Consider the following 13,405-nt stretch of genomic DNA (forward strand, 5'->3'; position numbering starts at 1 on the left):
GACAGTAAATCACCACTTCTACACTTTCTGTAGTTATATGACCTGGGTATTTTCCCATAGTCTTACCTTTTCCAGCTTTTGCCAAAGTGATGGAGTCTCTTTAGGTTGCAGTTCAACATTAAACATTGATTATTCTTCTGGGAATGCAACAGCAAGTTGTTCAATGCAACAACTGAACCCCCAGTCAAACTGAAGCTGGAGTATTTGTGCACTAGGACAGGGGCCTGGCTGTGTTTTTAGCAAGGTGCAACCAATGCTGTAGTCTTTAAAGAGTCAAATCACTGAAACACATAAGTTAGTGGTAAAGCAAAAAGCATATTTTATTGCTAAACCAACTTCTGATCCAAAAGTCCCATCAAAGAGGTGCCCTGCTCAGCAACCACCACTGTAAAACCACTCCAGGGGTGCACAAGACCTGGCAGTCCCTCTGGACTGTGCTTTAGTGAGGGTTGTGTCTTTCTGTGTCCAGTTCCCAGTTTCAACCAAGACATCGATATCATCACTGACATTAATGAAGACAGAGAGTATCTGAAACCCCACTGCTTATTCAGAGGTGCTTCAGCAGAACGTGTGTTGCAGGAAGGAACTGGAACAGGCCAGAGAACAGCAGAGAAGGCCGAGCTCAGCTCCCACCCGGCCCTGCCCGACATGTCCCGACAGACGATCGCTGAGCGAGGGGGACACCTGCTGGGCTGCCTCTCTCCTTACAGCCCTGCCGCGGGATCGTGCAATAAAACCAATATAAAACCAGGACGTTTCATTAAATTTTAAAAAGCATTAAAACATATACTCTCGAAAACCCCTGAGCATTACTAAGAGAGTTTATGAGATGTTGTTTCCCCTCTCCGTGCTGCTGTGTGTGTGCAGCACAGAGCACTCTGACCGTGCCTGCTGACACCAGCGTGGCCTGTCCTCCTCCTCCAGGGGCCTGGAGAGATCTCGGTGCTCCCTGGCACCAGGGCAAGGTCTGCCCTCCTGCACACCTGGGCGGTGCCAAGGGCAGGACTATCCCTGCTCGCCTGTGCCTGAGGCCAGAGCTCTGCCGGGCGCTGCCGCCTCTGCTGCCCGCGGGGCCTGCTTGGGGAGGCGGATGGGGACATAGACATTGGAAGCACAGTGTTCCTTGAGGTATTCTCCCCCTTTCTCTTCATAGTCCTTCCTGGTTATCCAGCCTTCCTCCCGGTCTATGTGTTCCACTGCCCAGTCCCTAGCCCCATACCAGGCATCCAAAACAGGGCTGGAGGCAAGATGAACCTGCGTGGAAGGAAAACAGAACAGCAAAGTCAATTCAGCACAGGACAGAAAAGCCCTTTATACCCTGATTGCAGAGGTACATGACACAAATCACTGAACTGCAGAAGCTTGAGCTGATTATTCAGTGCTCTGGCACAGAATAAAGTTTGGAACAGGTTTGAAGTGCGTTTTCACTTTGGGATCAATTCCTAAGAAATCAATCTGCAAATTTCCAGTCAAACATGCTTGTGTGAGCATGTTCCTTTAGCAGATTTTCCTTTTCCAAGGCATCTTCCCTACTCTTTTTACTGCCTTCAGAAAGAGAAACTGTATCTTTGCTTAATCTGCATCTTCTCAGGTCAAAAAAGCTGTTTGCAGTGTCCTGTCATAAAACACTCCCATGCTCTAAGGACACCTGCTCTGCACCTCACCCAACCCCACGTACTGATGAACCCAGAGGAACAGGTTGTTCACACAAACATCATGTCAACACACACCTGAAAAGATGACTGGAACGGCCTCATTTCCAGGAGTTCCTTCTGGATTCTGTCTTTCAGTCCAGGGTACATGGTATTTCCACCAGTGAGAAAAACATTCTGGACAAGAACAGCTTGTTGTTCCTTTGAGTATCTACAAGGAGTAAAAACAACTTTAGCCTTTCTCAAGGATGTCTCCCCAGTGAACTGAACAGCTCTGGGGAGTACTGATACCTTGCCTCAGGATTTACCTTGAGAAACTTCTGAATTTTCCTAGCATGAAAAGCTGTGTTTGTTCTTTTCTGAAAATTCAGGGGGTGGCAGAAGAAAATCCTCAGAGAACTCAGGGGATTGTACCCCATAATTCAACAGCTGGACTTCTACCCTCTTTCTAGGGCTGAAATTCTTACACTTCAGAAAAATGCCATCTCCTCTGCCATTCATATATGTTCATACAGTTCAGGAAATAAATTTTGCCAGTGTTAATAGACCTGGAAATGTCCAGCATTTCATAACTTGTCACATTAATAAATAAATAAACTTGTACCGTTAATAAATAAATTTAAATAGTGTCTATTTCATCTTGATCTCATACTTTTTTAATTTCAATTTTTTGTATGTTTTAAAATACTCACATTAGTTTAGTAGTGCCTGTGTGTAATTTTTAAATACCTATATATTAGAGGTGTGTGCTCAAAAATTTTTCACTGATGGGGCAATTGATCAAAAAAATTCATAGATCCACTCACTTAAGACAAGCAGAGTTACCTCTGGCTTTCAGAACAGGAGGACATGTCTAACCTGCATTGTTTGACCCCACCAGAAAGAACTATTCCAACATATTTTCTCGAATTATTGCTAAGAAACCAGTACTTCAAAGTGGGTATCAAAACAAGATTTGCTTGTCTGAAGTAAGTAGGTTTGTAAACTCACCTCTCCAGGACATATTGCATGGTTTCTGCTATACCAGCCTGATCTTCTCCTATCAGGGAGGGCTGGAAGATAATCTCTGGAGCCCTGATTCTTTCAGTGCCAAGGAAAAGCTGGTGGTATTCTGCCAGGTTAAACACGGGCTTTAAAAAGATGAGATTGAGAAGTAGTGGGGAATTACATTAAAGAGCAGACACATTCTAGAATAAGCAAAGTTTCCAAACAATTCTGTTCAAAAACCAGATGGTAATGCTCACAGAGAAAGTGAATGCTGCAAAAGGCTCTAAAAGGCTTATAATTTATTTTGCTTGGTGCTCCTAAGGCTCAACCTCACAACTTGGAAGCTGTGTCCACTGGGGTAAGATATCAGGCTATGGATCACACACAAAAACAAACTGAGCAGGACCTTTTTTTTCCCTGATAACATGGCACTGCCTGGAGAGTGAGCCCAGTGAGAATATTCATGGACTAAAGCACTAGCTAAGATTGCAAAGACTTCTCCTCTCTTAATGTCCTGTTCAGCTAGTTTAAGAATCTCTTCCAAGAGCAGGCAAACAGTGTTTGCATTGGGAAAAATGTTAGCAGACCTGCTGGACAACTGGGATGCAGAAATCTCTGGCACAAGGTGTAGATACAGAAATCAAACCTGTACTGCAGCAACAGGCTTCTCAACTTCAGGTTGTTCCTCAGCAAATAAAGGTTCAAACTCATTAATACTTTCCACATCCTCCAGTGACTGTTCACTGCCCAGTGGATCCAAATCAGGAGTCTGGAAACAAAGGTGCATTATGGTAGGTTAGTTCAGGTGTGCTGGGTACATGTGTGACTTCAATTCTGGTGACACGTTTGGAAACTCAGTGCCAATTTCCTCAAATATGAACATTTTAACATGCCTGCAAACAAATACGCCCAGAAAATAGAAGTTAAGACACACATTCACTCAAAGCACAAAAATCAAACACTTCCAATAAATTTGTCACAATGCCAGCTAAGAAATCAAGGCCTTAGTCTGTCAGGATCCCAGGCAGCCACATCCTAAACATAACATACTAAAATTTGGTAAAATAGCTTCTCATACTAGTTAAAACTTGGTGCTCTCCCAGTACCTCTAACTGCACTATAATTACCATGAAATTCCCTATTTTGTTTGTGTGGGACTGGAAAACAAATATTTGCTAGCTACAAAGCCACCACACAATTTCTGACTGTTTCATCCACCTACCATTTGCTCACAAGATGCACCAAACCCCTTTATATTTTATACAGAGGTGAAGCTCTTTCCTAATGAAAAGCATCACTCAAAATCCTACAGGACTCCTGTTGTGAGGTAGAGCAGATGTTTAATTACCAGCTTTATTTTCTGTGTTACAATGTTACCCTTGGGATTTTCTTCCTTCATTTGGGTTATTTTAAACTTCAAACATTTGTTGCAATTTCTAGCATGTAATACCAGGAGCTAAAACTAGATCCTTTAAACATTCTTAATTGTCTATTTTATATCCACTTCAACGATAGCAATTAGTCAAACTGGAGTTTGAGCAGTGTTCATTGTTACACCAAAGTCACCTGAAGTTCCCTCCATCACTTGTGCTTTGTTAAATCCATTTCTTTTTATGTCTTAAAAAAAAAGACAGTAACAGAAAGAAACACTGAATTTTCCTGAAGACTTGGCACAGACCCTGGGACAACATAATTAGCTCTTAGACTCCTTTACCTGCCAGAAGGATGGCCTGTCTGAAAAATGGATTTGGTGGTAATTGTAGGTGATCTTACAAGGCAAAGACCAAACAAAAAGCCTCATGGATTCATTCCAAGGTCTGTGATTACACCTAGTAAGGAGTGGGATCCATGTAGGAACTTAGGCACAACCACTGAGCAAAACTACAGGAAGCTGATAGTCTTTCAATTATCTTTTTCTACAACAATTTCCCTTGACAGAAGGCAGAAAGATGCTTTAGCACAATGGTAAGCCCACCATCTCCCTGAATTTTGGTCAATCACATCATTTTGATTGTTACACAAGCCCTATTGACAGAATAGTTTGGGTTGGAAGGGACCTCCAAGCTCATCTTGTTCACCTCCCTTCCATGGGCAGGGACACCTTCCATAGCTCAGGTTGCTCCAAGCCCCATCCAGCCTGGCCTTGGACACTTTCAGGGGTGGGGCAGCCACAGCTTCTCTGGGCAACCTAAATACAGATCTCTCCTCCATGCTTACATTTTCTGTTTTTCTCTCTACCTTTTTCCTAAGCAAAGGCTGACACAGATAAAAAAGCTGATTTATGTGACTTGAAGGGCAATTATAAGCACATGCACAAACAGCCTCAGACCACCTCTTAGAAACAGCTGCTGTGTGCTGGGCCTGTGTTAGTCTGGCAAAGCAGAGAAATAAACTTCTCGTCTTCAGTGTTACTCCAACAAGCAAGTGTAGCAATTAATCTTTCATGAAGTAAACAAAATAGAACATGCTGCTTAATTGCACCAAAAAAAAGCCAGCATGAAAGCAAAGGGTTGGTTGTTTATTACCATAAAGTTCTCTGCATCTGGAAGGGAGGAATAGAAAGGAAAACAAATACTGTTTTTAAGAAAAAGCTTGATGGGTCCTTCTATATCTTTAATAGAAGGCTACTGATGATCAAGAAGGTTGTCTTAGGACATTTTCTCTCAAAAGAGAGAAGCAGTTGCCAACTTAACAATAACTTGCAGTGGATTAAAGAAAAAGTTTTGTTCATCAAAAGAAGTCTGAAAGGACATATTTTCAAGCATAGAAACTTAATTCTCTCAGAGATAATAAGACAAGGATTAATTTGGTGAAAACCTCATATACCTCTGGCTTGCTGTCCACAACATCTACTTCAATATTGACTTCTGACTGTAGGATTTTCTGCTTTGTTTGTTCAACAGACACACTCAATTTGTTGATGTAAGACTGAAGTTCTTCTGCAGAGTCCATGTTCAGTTCCACCAAAGCTTTGTGGAACTGATCCATTTGACCATCTTCTAAAAGTTCCTGCAGACAGATCAGAGTTAGCTGTGAAGAACAAGACAGGATAATCACAACTATCTGTCACCTCTGTGTGCACAGACACTCTGCCTTCATTACTAGACATTATGATGTGCACACTTTGGCAGCATTCAAAATATTTCCCCAAAGAAGTGCTGTTCAGAACTCAAAAGCACCCTTTGCACCAATAATCTCTCCCTGTTATCTTGCAAGTAACCTTGGCAAGCTCCTATCAGAAAACACCCAGGACATTTGTAAGTTCTTTACAATGACATGTGACCTCCTGATACAGCTTTGAGGGCAGCCTGCCTTGCTCCAAAAGTATCACACTAAAACTTGGGTTACCTGCACATACAGCAACCTGTCCAGCCTCTCCTGGTCAAGCTGCAGCTTCTCCTCCCGACGCCGCGCGTTGAGCTCCTGAAGCCGCCGCAGCTGCTGCTGCTTCTTCTCCTGCTTCTCCTCAGATGTCAGAGTGCTCCCCAGCAGCTTGTTGGAGAAAGGCAGCTGCATCTTGTGCACATTGTTCTCATAGTACTCTGGGCATCGCCACTTCTGGAGCTCTGTGTGTTGTGAAAGCAAAACAAGTGTTTTGTCAGCTGAAAACAACAATTTATATTTTGCACAGACTCCACACAGAGGATGAAAGGGGATGAAATAAGGCAAAAATAGTCCAGCCTAAAATTTTGTCACGTCTTGTCATCTGCCTCTATACTTGGCTACCCCCTCTGAGCACCTTAGACTCATAGAATGGATTGGGTTGGAAAAGACCTCTGAGATCATCAAGTCCAACCCTTGGTCCAACTCCAGTCCCTTTACCAGATCATGGCACTCAGTGCCACGGCCAAGCTCAGGTTAAAAACCTCCAGGGATGGGGAATCCACCACCTCTCTGGGCAGCCCATTCCAATGCCTGATTCCTCTCTCTGGGAAGAATTTTTTTCTGATCTCCAACTTGAATTTCCCCTGGCAGAGCTTGAGCCCGTGCCCCCTTGTCCTATTGCTGAGAGCTTTCAGGTCACATACTCAGTGCAGGTAGTTCTTAGCTCTTGGATCTCCATGAAACATCAAGTACTACCAAGTGGAAGTGCACACTGAAGTCTCTTCTCTCCTCCCAAGGGAGAGCTCTCACAGATTTCTAAGGACTCCTGAAGGCTCATTCACAAGTGACAAATTTAGGAAAACACTTTTCTTCAGCCACGACTTCAGATGACATTTACCATACAAACTGCAGAACTTACTGAATTCACAAAAAGTAGTGAGAAATGTCCTGTGCAATGTTGGAAACCTTAAAGTAGATCAGAAATGCAGCTAGATGCAGAAATCCTAAACAATTTAAGGGGCTTTCTTGGAAGAATAATAAACTAACTGTGAACGATTTTCCTCTGAAAGAACTCCAATTTTTATTCAGAGAGAAATTTGAACTAAACCTGTTGCTACAGAAAAATGAAGAGTGAACAATTCAGATCTATGTGGGATCCAGTGAGACTGAAGCCAGCTAGAAGCAGCAAGGAGCACAAGTGCTGATAGGTGGTAGGGAGGAGGTTACTCCCCAGGAATTCACACAGTGGTTTCTCACAGGACTCTGCAGGTGCTTGAAAACATCCAGGATGAGACAATATAAACATTGGACTTGTGAGATATGGATTATAACCAATTAAAGTTTGTGGCTTGATGGTGTGAGGTTCAGCTTAGCCAAGGATGTGTAGATTTAACCCTGTATAAACCGTGTGTGGTGTGTAATAAATGGCATTCACTCAATCACATTGATCTGTGTGTGATGTCCAGTTCCTCCACTGTATATTTATTTATTTCTTTATAAACCAGATTTTTTTTGGTAGTAATTCCATTTTATTTCTGTCATAATTTTAGATTTTAAACTGTGTTTAAGTATGAAGGAAGGAAGGCAGTACAAAGAAAGCAACACAACATTAGATATTTCTGGTAGAATCTGAGCCACTTTGAAAACAAGGGTTATAAAGGACAAGCTAAGTGTGGATGAACAGTTTCGTGGTACATGACTCTGGTTTTACCTTCTATGTAGTCCTCTGCAATGTAGCTGTGCTCATGCAAGATCTCCTCCATCCTGCTGAGCGTGATGGCTGCGAAGTGCCCGGGATATTTGAGCTGCAGGAGCCTCTGGAGGTACACGGCAGCCTGGCACCCGCCCAGGTTGATGCGCTTGCAGTTCTTGGCATCCAGCCTGCAAATGCCAAGAGACACAGCTGGGAATGGAGAAAGCCACAAGAAATCCACATGAAACACACCTCCTGCTTACCCCAGGTTTATGTAATTTCTGATACAGCCAAGTAGACATGAATATTCACAGATATGTATTTCAAGATTCAGTTACCACAGAGTCTAACACACCTACTTTTCTCAGACAGCACAACCACTGCTGTGTTTACTGCAGATAATTTCTGAAAGGCTCTGCTCTGCTTAAAAAAACCCCCAAATATTAAATAATCATAGAATCATAGAATGAGCTGGGTTGGAAAAGACCTCCGAGATCATCAAGTCCAACCCTTGGTCCAACTCCAGTCCCTTTACCAGATTATGGCACTCAGTGCCACAGCCAAGCTCAGTTTAAAAACCTCCAGGGATGGGGAATCCACCCCCTCTGTGGGCAGCCCATTCCAATGCCTGAGCACTCTCTCTGGAAAGAATTTTTTTAACAAGGGAAGGGATGGTTAGCAGAGCTAAAAGTAGTTTTTTAACTTTTGTAACATTTCACAGTTGACCAGGTGTAACCCCTGAAAATCTGAAGCATTTATCAATGTAATAAAGCCACTGCCTGCAGTAATGATTGACAAAAATAGAAGAGAAATAAAAAAGTGAAAGTAGAGCATTGTAACAGAATAACCAGAATGATAAAAGCCTCAAGAAGAGCAGAAGTCTCACTGAGCACTTTATTTTGTCCCAATCTGCTTTAAAACCCAACATATATTTTTTAATGCCTTATTTCACTTGGGGCAAATATCCCCTTCTACTTTTCACAGTACAAATCTAGGCATGAGTAGCAACTAAAAACACAAAGACAGTACTGCTTCTTCAATTCACAATTCAACAGAATTTAGCAAAATTAAGACCTGATGGGAGTTAATACTGCAGAGCTGGAATACTCAGTGTTGAGAGAATGCATATTTGCATCACTTGAAAAGTCAGTGCCTGACAAAGAGAGGCTGCACTTGAGACACCAAGAACTCACCTGCCTTCTAAGACTGGCAAAATGTGTGTACACTGATACCCTGAGGATATCACCAACCCACTGCAGGGCCAATTCTGCCTCCTGTTGTGGTAAAAACTGTACAGGCTGTCCACGCCATAGGACACTTTTGGCACTTGATAGCACTCGAAGAGGAGCTCGGACATCATCTGCCTCGAATACAGAGGATTGCACACTGCTTCTGTCAGAACAATTGGGTGATCAACACACCCCTGGAAGAGACAAGGGAAAAGAACAATAACAAAAGCATGAAGGGAAAATCCAGGGATAGTTATCCTTGCTGCTTCTTTTGAGCACCAGCAAGAACTCCTCCAAAACAGCCATGAGAAAGCACTTAATGTGCAGACTATTAATCATGTAAGTCAAATTATATCTAATGCTTAAGAGGGTAAACAAGATGTTACTGTTAATTCAATCAAAGAATGAACTCCTAATGGTGGAGGAGAATGGACATTTAAAAGCATAGAAGAATTATTAAAAATCTCTGTAACTAAAATCTCTGCAAGGAGGAGGTGAAGTGTGAGAGAAAACTGGTGGAAGTTCAGTTCAGCACTGGGTGGGGTTTTCAAACTGGTGTCATGCAGGCAAAAGGCTCCACAGTCTGAGGAGCAACTCTCAGCACAGCTGAGAGTGCAGGTGGGCAGTAAGCACTACCAATAAGAGCCTGCACAACATCAGTAATGTTTATGTCCTTCTAAAAGCTGATCCTGGATGCAGGTTTTTCCACATGACCTGACAGGATGCTGCTGTCCAAACCTCCCACTCTGCAGCTGAATCCTCCCCTTTTGCTTTACCACAAAACCATGAAGAAGGGAAGAGCTTATCAGAGCTCCAAAGGCACCTCTGGGGCACACCTGGCCCTGCCAGGCTCACCTCAGTGTCCACCCAGGTTGCACAGATCTGCAAGAACAATGACAACACCTTCCAGGAAAGCCAAAGGCAATTCCAGACCCTCCCAATTCCCACTGCTGACCAGCCACAAACTCCCAGTATCACAGAATGGTTGAGGTTGGAAGGGCCCACAGCGGGTCATCTGGTCCCACCTCCCTGCTCAAGCAGAGCCATCCCAGAGCACATGGCACAGGATTGTGACCAGATGGGTCTGGAATATTTTCAGTGAGGGAGACTCCACACTCTCTCTGGTCTCTGTTCGGTGCTCAGGAAAGAAGCTCTTCCCCATGTTCAGGGGGAATTTCCCCTTCCACCCAAACCACCCCTATGGGGCCAGCCCTGAAGGAACTCAGAGGAAAGAAGGGACAAGAGTATTTACAGGAGCCTGGAGTGGCAGAGCAAGGGGGAACCACTTCAAAGGGAGACAGAGTAGGCTTAGATTGGAAACTGATTCAGGGACTCCTCAAGAAAAAGGATTTTATTCCCTCTCTATGAAGTCATAAGGTCTTTAGTAATTTTTAATCAAAACTGTACTAACTTTGTATTTTATATTAATTTTAGATTTTCGCTTGTACCTTAGTTTGTCAGTGATCTTAACCATGCAGAGCTTTAGACAAAGGAATTTAACCCTGTAAGATGAACTTTAAGAAATAAACCAAAACCTTGTTTAGACTAAAGGCTAAGCTGTAAAAAATAAATCAGAAAACCTGTGTAGGTTGAGGCTTGAAGCTGTAACATTGTTTAGTTAAAAGGAAATATAGGGCCGCAGAGATAAGAGCAGCCCATTAGAGCTGTTAAAAGTCACCCTAAATATCCTGCTTAACTTTGGGGAGGGGTTATCAGTCGTAACCAAGCATATAAACGTGGAAACACAGAAGTCTGGTTGAACATGTCTTTGGTGGAGTTATCCCCCATGTTCCCAGGGCTGAATAAAAGGAAGAAATTTGTTCTATTCTATTGGATTTGATTGTTTAACTCAGTACCAGGAAGAAATTCCTCCCTGTGAGGGTGGGCAGGCCCTGGCACAGGTGCCCAGAGCAGCTGTGGCTGCCCCATCCCTGAAGTGTCCCAGGCCAGGTTGGACAGGGCTTGGAGCAACCTGGGCTGGTGGGAGGTGTCCCTGCCCATGGCAGGGGGTGGAATGGGATGATCTTGAAGGTCCCTCCCAACCCAAACCACTCCGGGCCCCCCGGGCGGCTCCAGCCCGGCCGTACCTGCGAGGACACGCCGAGGCGCTGGAAGATGTGGTCGAGCAGCAGCTCCTGCAGCTCCAGCTGGACGGGCACGTTGCGGTCGAAGGGGGAGCGGAGCAGCCAGCGCAGGGGCTCGGGGCTGCCCAGGTCGTTGCCCACCTGTGTCTCGGCGCCGGCCCCGCCGCGGGCCCCGCGGCTCCGCGCCGCCAGCGAGCGGAACCGCAGCAGCGGCTGTGCGGGCACGGCGGGGTCCGGGCAGGCCCAGCCCGCCCGCGTCTGGAAGGAGCCATTGTCGATGACCAGCGGCGCGGGGGGAGGGCCCCGCACGGCCGCGCCCGGGGCCAGCACCGGGTCCGGGGCCCAGCGCGCGTCCCGGAACGCGAACACCCGCGTGGGCGCCGCCATGGCCGGAACGGACCGACCGGTCCGGCCGGGAACGGGCCCCGAGCGGAGCGTTCCGGGCCCAGGGGGGCCCAAAGCGCGGCCTGCGGGGCGGGGAGGGCTCTGAGGCTGAAACCTGGATAAGGAAACAATGGGTGTGGTGTTCGCTTTTGTTTTACAGATTGTTCCTCTCCACCACCCGCCTATTTGGTGCCCTTTGAGCTCCGGAGCCTCCACTCGCAAGTGGCGACAAAGTGCGAAAAAACCAAAGTGAAATCCAACTGTACAGACACCAATTCACCCCAGAAACAAGCGATCTCGAAATATATATATATATATAAATATTGTGTGTATATACATATGCACACATATAAAAATATTGTAAATATATATAATATATAAATATCGTGTATATATACATATATATGTGTGTATTTATACACAATATTTCTTTTTATTTGTTTTAAATAGCCCATTTACCAAACTGTAGTAGCAAATGGTATCCGATAAGTTGATTTTTTTGTTGTTTTAACCAAAATTGAAGATGTTTTAGTAGTTGATTATGTTCATGCTGTTCTTTGTTGTTTTTAGTCATGCTAATTGTGCAGTAGAAGGATATTTAAAAGTTGTTTCGTGTCAGCAGCGGGCAGTGCCCTCAGGGGCACGGGGGATGCTGGAGGTGTCTGTGCAGGGCCAGGGCTGGGGCATCCTGGTGGCCCCTTCCAGCTCCACAGGGTCTGTAATTCTGTGAAGGGACTGCAAAGCTCATCCCATCCCACCCCCTGCCATGGGCAGGGACACCTCCCACCAGCCCAGGGTGCTCCCAGCCCATCCAGCCTGGCCTTGGACACCTTCAGGGATGGGGCAGCCACAGCCTCTCTGGGCATCCCTGAGATGAGCCCAGACACCTCCAGGGATGGGGCAGCCACAGCCTCTCTGGGCATCCCTGAGATGAGCTCAGACACCTCCAGGGATGGGGCAGCCACAGCCTCTCTGGGCATCCCTGAGATGAGGTGAGACACCTCCAGGGATGGGGCAGCCCCAGCCTCTCTGGGCATCCCTGAGATGAGCCCAGCTGGTCACAGCACTGTGCCAATAATGCCAAGATCACACTTGCAGTCCTCATATGGGACATTCACACAAGACTTGGATTTGATGGTCCTTCTGGATCCTTCCAACTCAATATTCTGTGGTTCTTTGAGTGTTTAATCCAAACCTGTGCAAGTTTACAGGTACTTTACAAGTCTTACCATGCTCACAGTAAATAATTTCTTCCTAATATCTAACCCAAATTTCCCCTCTTTCTGTTTGTACCCATTACTCCTTGTCCTGTCACTGCAGTTCCTGATGAAGTCCTTCGGCTTCCCTGTAGTCCTCCTTCACATCCTGGAAGGTTGTTGTGGGTCCAGGACAGGCCACAAGGATGATTTGGGGTCTGGAGCATCTCTCTCATAAGGAGACACTGCAGGAGCTGGGTCTGTTGAGTCTGGAGAAGACTGAGAGGGCACCTCGTTAATGCATATAAATATCTCCCAGGTGGGAGCCAAGAGGACGGTGCCAGACTCCCTTCAGTGGTGCCCAGTGACAGGATGAGGAGCAATGGCCATAAACTGAAACACAAGAAGTTCCACCTCAACAAGAGGAAGAAGTTCTTCCCACTAAGGGTGCAGAGCACTGGAACAGGTGCCCATGGAGGGTTGGAGTCTCCCTCTCTGGAGACATTCCAAGCCCACCTGGATGTGTTCCTGTGTCACCTGCTCCAGGTCACCCTGCCTTGGCAGGGGATTGGACTGGGTGATCTCCAGAGGTCCCTTCTAACCCCACTGTTCTGTGATTCTGTGAAAGGAGACCTAACCAGCGGAGCAGGCAGCAGGAGCATGCCCTAGTCTGGACATCCTGGAACGAACAAGCTGTAAGAATGTAGTAAATCAGGATGTTGGTGTGTGTTGTGTGTACTCTGCTAACTCAGCAAAATTCTCAAGGTCCATGTACTCTATAGCTGAACTATCTTCATTATAATACTAAAAATCACACCTACATGTCAAAAAGACCTCTGCCCAGGTGAAGACCCTT

The 13,405-nt window shown here is 45.4% G+C and overlaps 1 protein-coding gene across 1 annotated transcript; it reads right to left on the minus strand.

The window, feature by feature from the left end:
* Positions 1-295: 295 nt before the first annotated feature.
* On the minus strand, positions 296-11,450 carry ACTR5 (actin related protein 5). The gene is made up of 9 exons (XM_071572660.1): positions 10,973-11,450; positions 8,850-9,079; positions 7,675-7,844; positions 5,988-6,205; positions 5,466-5,648; positions 3,286-3,408; positions 2,643-2,782; positions 1,731-1,863; positions 296-1,254 (listed from the first exon to the last, which is right to left on the minus strand). Exons 1-9 carry the CDS (start codon positions 11,354-11,356, stop codon positions 1,006-1,008), a joined length of 1,830 nt encoding a protein of 609 aa, XP_071428761.1. The 5' UTR covers positions 11,357-11,450; the 3' UTR covers positions 296-1,005.
* Positions 11,451-13,405: the final 1,955 nt, after the last annotated feature.

The sequence above is a fragment of the Pithys albifrons genome, chromosome 18 (assembly GCF_047495875.1).
Source record: "Pithys albifrons albifrons isolate INPA30051 chromosome 18, PitAlb_v1, whole genome shotgun sequence".
Taxonomy (NCBI): domain Eukaryota; kingdom Metazoa; phylum Chordata; class Aves; order Passeriformes; family Thamnophilidae; genus Pithys; species Pithys albifrons.

Bases quoted from the DNA above. Each gene is read 5' to 3' on its own strand.
- ACTR5 (XM_071572660.1), bottom strand. From the start codon at position 11,356: ATGGCGGCGCCCACGCGGGTGTTCGCGTTCCGGGACGCGCGCTGGGCC. The intron at 7,845-8,849 runs GTGAGTTCTTGG...TGGCATTTGCAG, and splicing joins TTGCCAGTCTTAGAAGGCAG to GCTGGATGCCAAGAACTGCA. The intron at 1,255-1,730 runs GTGTGTGTTGAC...CCTTCCACGCAG, and splicing joins CGTTCCAGTCATCTTTTCAG to GTTCATCTTGCCTCCAGCCC.